Genomic DNA, 2,208 nt, shown 5'->3' on the forward strand with positions numbered 1-2,208 from the left:
CTTTGTACTTAAGTGGCTTTATGAAAATATTAGCAACTTGATCTTGTGATTTTCCGTACTCCACAATAGAGTCATCTGTTTTGAAATGCATTCTCTTATATCTTACTCCCTCCGTCCCATAGAAATCGGCTAATTGGGAATGACATTGATTTTAATGCGTAAAGAAGGAGAAAAAGTAGTAGAAATAATGTTCTAGATGGTATGGCCAATAAATGATAAAGTAAAAAGAAAGAGAAAAGTTTTCCATAAATGAATATGGATTATTTCTATGGGATTAACGAAAAAGAAATTTAGCTTATTTTTATGGGACTGATGAAGTATGATTTTATGTACTCCACACTTGAGTCTTGTGATTTCACGTATTCCGCATATGAACCTCCTATTTAGCAATGCATTCTCTGGTATAGTAGAAACAAGTGTTGATGTGCTTACTTTGATTATACAACACCAAATTTTTTATAACACAATCACCTACATGTTATCCATACAGATAGGTGTTGGCTGTTTTGTTGCAACCCACCTCCATTAATAAACTCCTGATTTAAACTGCATGGTAGTCAAATATTTAGTTTCACAAAGTTGATAATGTGACATTAGGCCATATAATTATAATTGAATAGGCCATATATAGTCGATCATATATCTGAGTATCACTCACATTATTCATCTAGCGTATCTTTCTTGGATAACTTGACCCACAGTCCACTGTGTTTTGATAGTATGCAATTCTCTATTTTAATTTTTTTTTCATAATCTTTCTTGCATAGTTAATTGTGTGCCATCAACCAGATCTATGTCATATCAAATTCTTCTCTCATGATCTTCTTGAATATGCTTGATTGTTTCATGTGAAAATAAAACATACCAAAACACTACTTAAATATTTTCTCCTTTAGTTTTGATATGGAATGCATATTCATGAGGGTACTTGTCTTTGATTCTCCTATTCCATACTCTTCGTGCATATTTCAGCTCTTACAAAGCATTCATTAATTTCAAAACTTTATTTTCTTGTTCACAATGACTCACAATGCAATGGCCATGATGCCTTTGGTAGTGTCGTCAACTCCCACTCTCTTCATCCACGGAGACACAAAATTTGTTATTTACTTGGTTTTTGCAATTAAGTGGATTAGTTTGATATCCAAAAATAATTGTCCGACTAAATTTGATGTACCCAAGTTTACCAATGTAAATATATAATGAAACTCGGACATCAGTCAAACTATAATAAAATGACAAACTAAAATCATAAGCAATAATATCAAATAACATAACAATACCATCATCTATCAATAACCTAAGAACAATCACAAATTCGTATATGAATTCGATAAAAAAAAAAAAAAAAAAACTAAACCAAATTAATGAATCCTACACGAAGAGGTAGACCGTGACAACAAGTGCTACAAAAGCAGCAACGAAGTAGGAAACAACAGACAATTTCACAGTCGAACTAAACTCCGGCCACCTCGAATCCCCATCGCCCTCGCCCGTCGGCGCCAAGGAAGGTGGAAGTTCCGGCGCAAGCTCGGGCGCAGCAGCAGGCGGCAAAGGATGCATGACGCGAACGATGAGCCTCTGGCCCGACTTGCAGTGGCCGGGCTGCCCGCTGATGAAGTAAAAGAAGCCCGGCCTGTCTAGCTCATACACTGTGCTTCCATCGTCGAATTCAGCGATGGGATTCGTTGCATTGCACGTTAGATAATCGGCCGAGGTGACCACCAGCACCGAGTCTTTCGCATAGTGGAAGTCTGATGCAAAAATTAAGAAGTTTGTGAATGTGAAATTAAGATGTTTGTGAATGTGTTGGATATGTTTGGTGTTGGGAACTTACGGAGTGTGTCTCGGATGTGGAACCTGTTTTGCGCGGCCCACTCGTTGTAGGTTTCGCGCTCTTTTCCGGTGGGTTTGGACCACCCGATTTCGTCTGCGACCTCAAACTGGAAGGCTGAGGCTGCCGTGATAGCGAATGAGGCGGCGAGGAGGAAAGTGGCTGCTTTGGAAGCCATTGATTGGGTTATGTATATAGGTGAATTGAGATGAGAGAGGATGAAGAAATGGAATGTGGTGATGAAGATGGTGAATTGATGATATATATATAGGCGTAGGAGGAAGAGAGAGATCGCATGAGGAGTGGTGAAGTGAAGTAGTGTTGGGAGTGGGGTGATTCAGTTATGCTTACGTGTTTTTCTTCTTTGGAAACAC

General features: G+C 38.5%; 1 protein-coding gene across 1 annotated transcript; it reads right to left on the reverse strand.

Annotated features, from left to right (window-relative positions):
* Window positions 1–1,374: 1,374 nt before the first annotated feature.
* Window positions 1,375–2,182, reverse strand: LOC125199550 (mavicyanin-like). Its single transcript, XM_048097534.1, has 2 exons — window positions 1,838–2,182; window positions 1,375–1,754 (listed from the first exon to the last, which is right to left on the reverse strand). The coding sequence occupies exons 1-2, from the start codon at window positions 2,010–2,012 to the stop codon at window positions 1,375–1,377; spliced, it is 555 nt and encodes a 184-aa protein (XP_047953491.1). The 5' UTR covers window positions 2,013–2,182.
* Between the last annotated feature and the right edge of the window lie 26 nt (window positions 2,183–2,208).

The sequence above is a fragment of the Salvia hispanica genome, unplaced genomic scaffold (genome assembly GCF_023119035.1).
Source record: "Salvia hispanica cultivar TCC Black 2014 unplaced genomic scaffold, UniMelb_Shisp_WGS_1.0 HiC_scaffold_553, whole genome shotgun sequence".
In the NCBI taxonomy this organism is placed as follows: Eukaryota; Viridiplantae; Streptophyta; class Magnoliopsida; order Lamiales; family Lamiaceae; genus Salvia; species Salvia hispanica.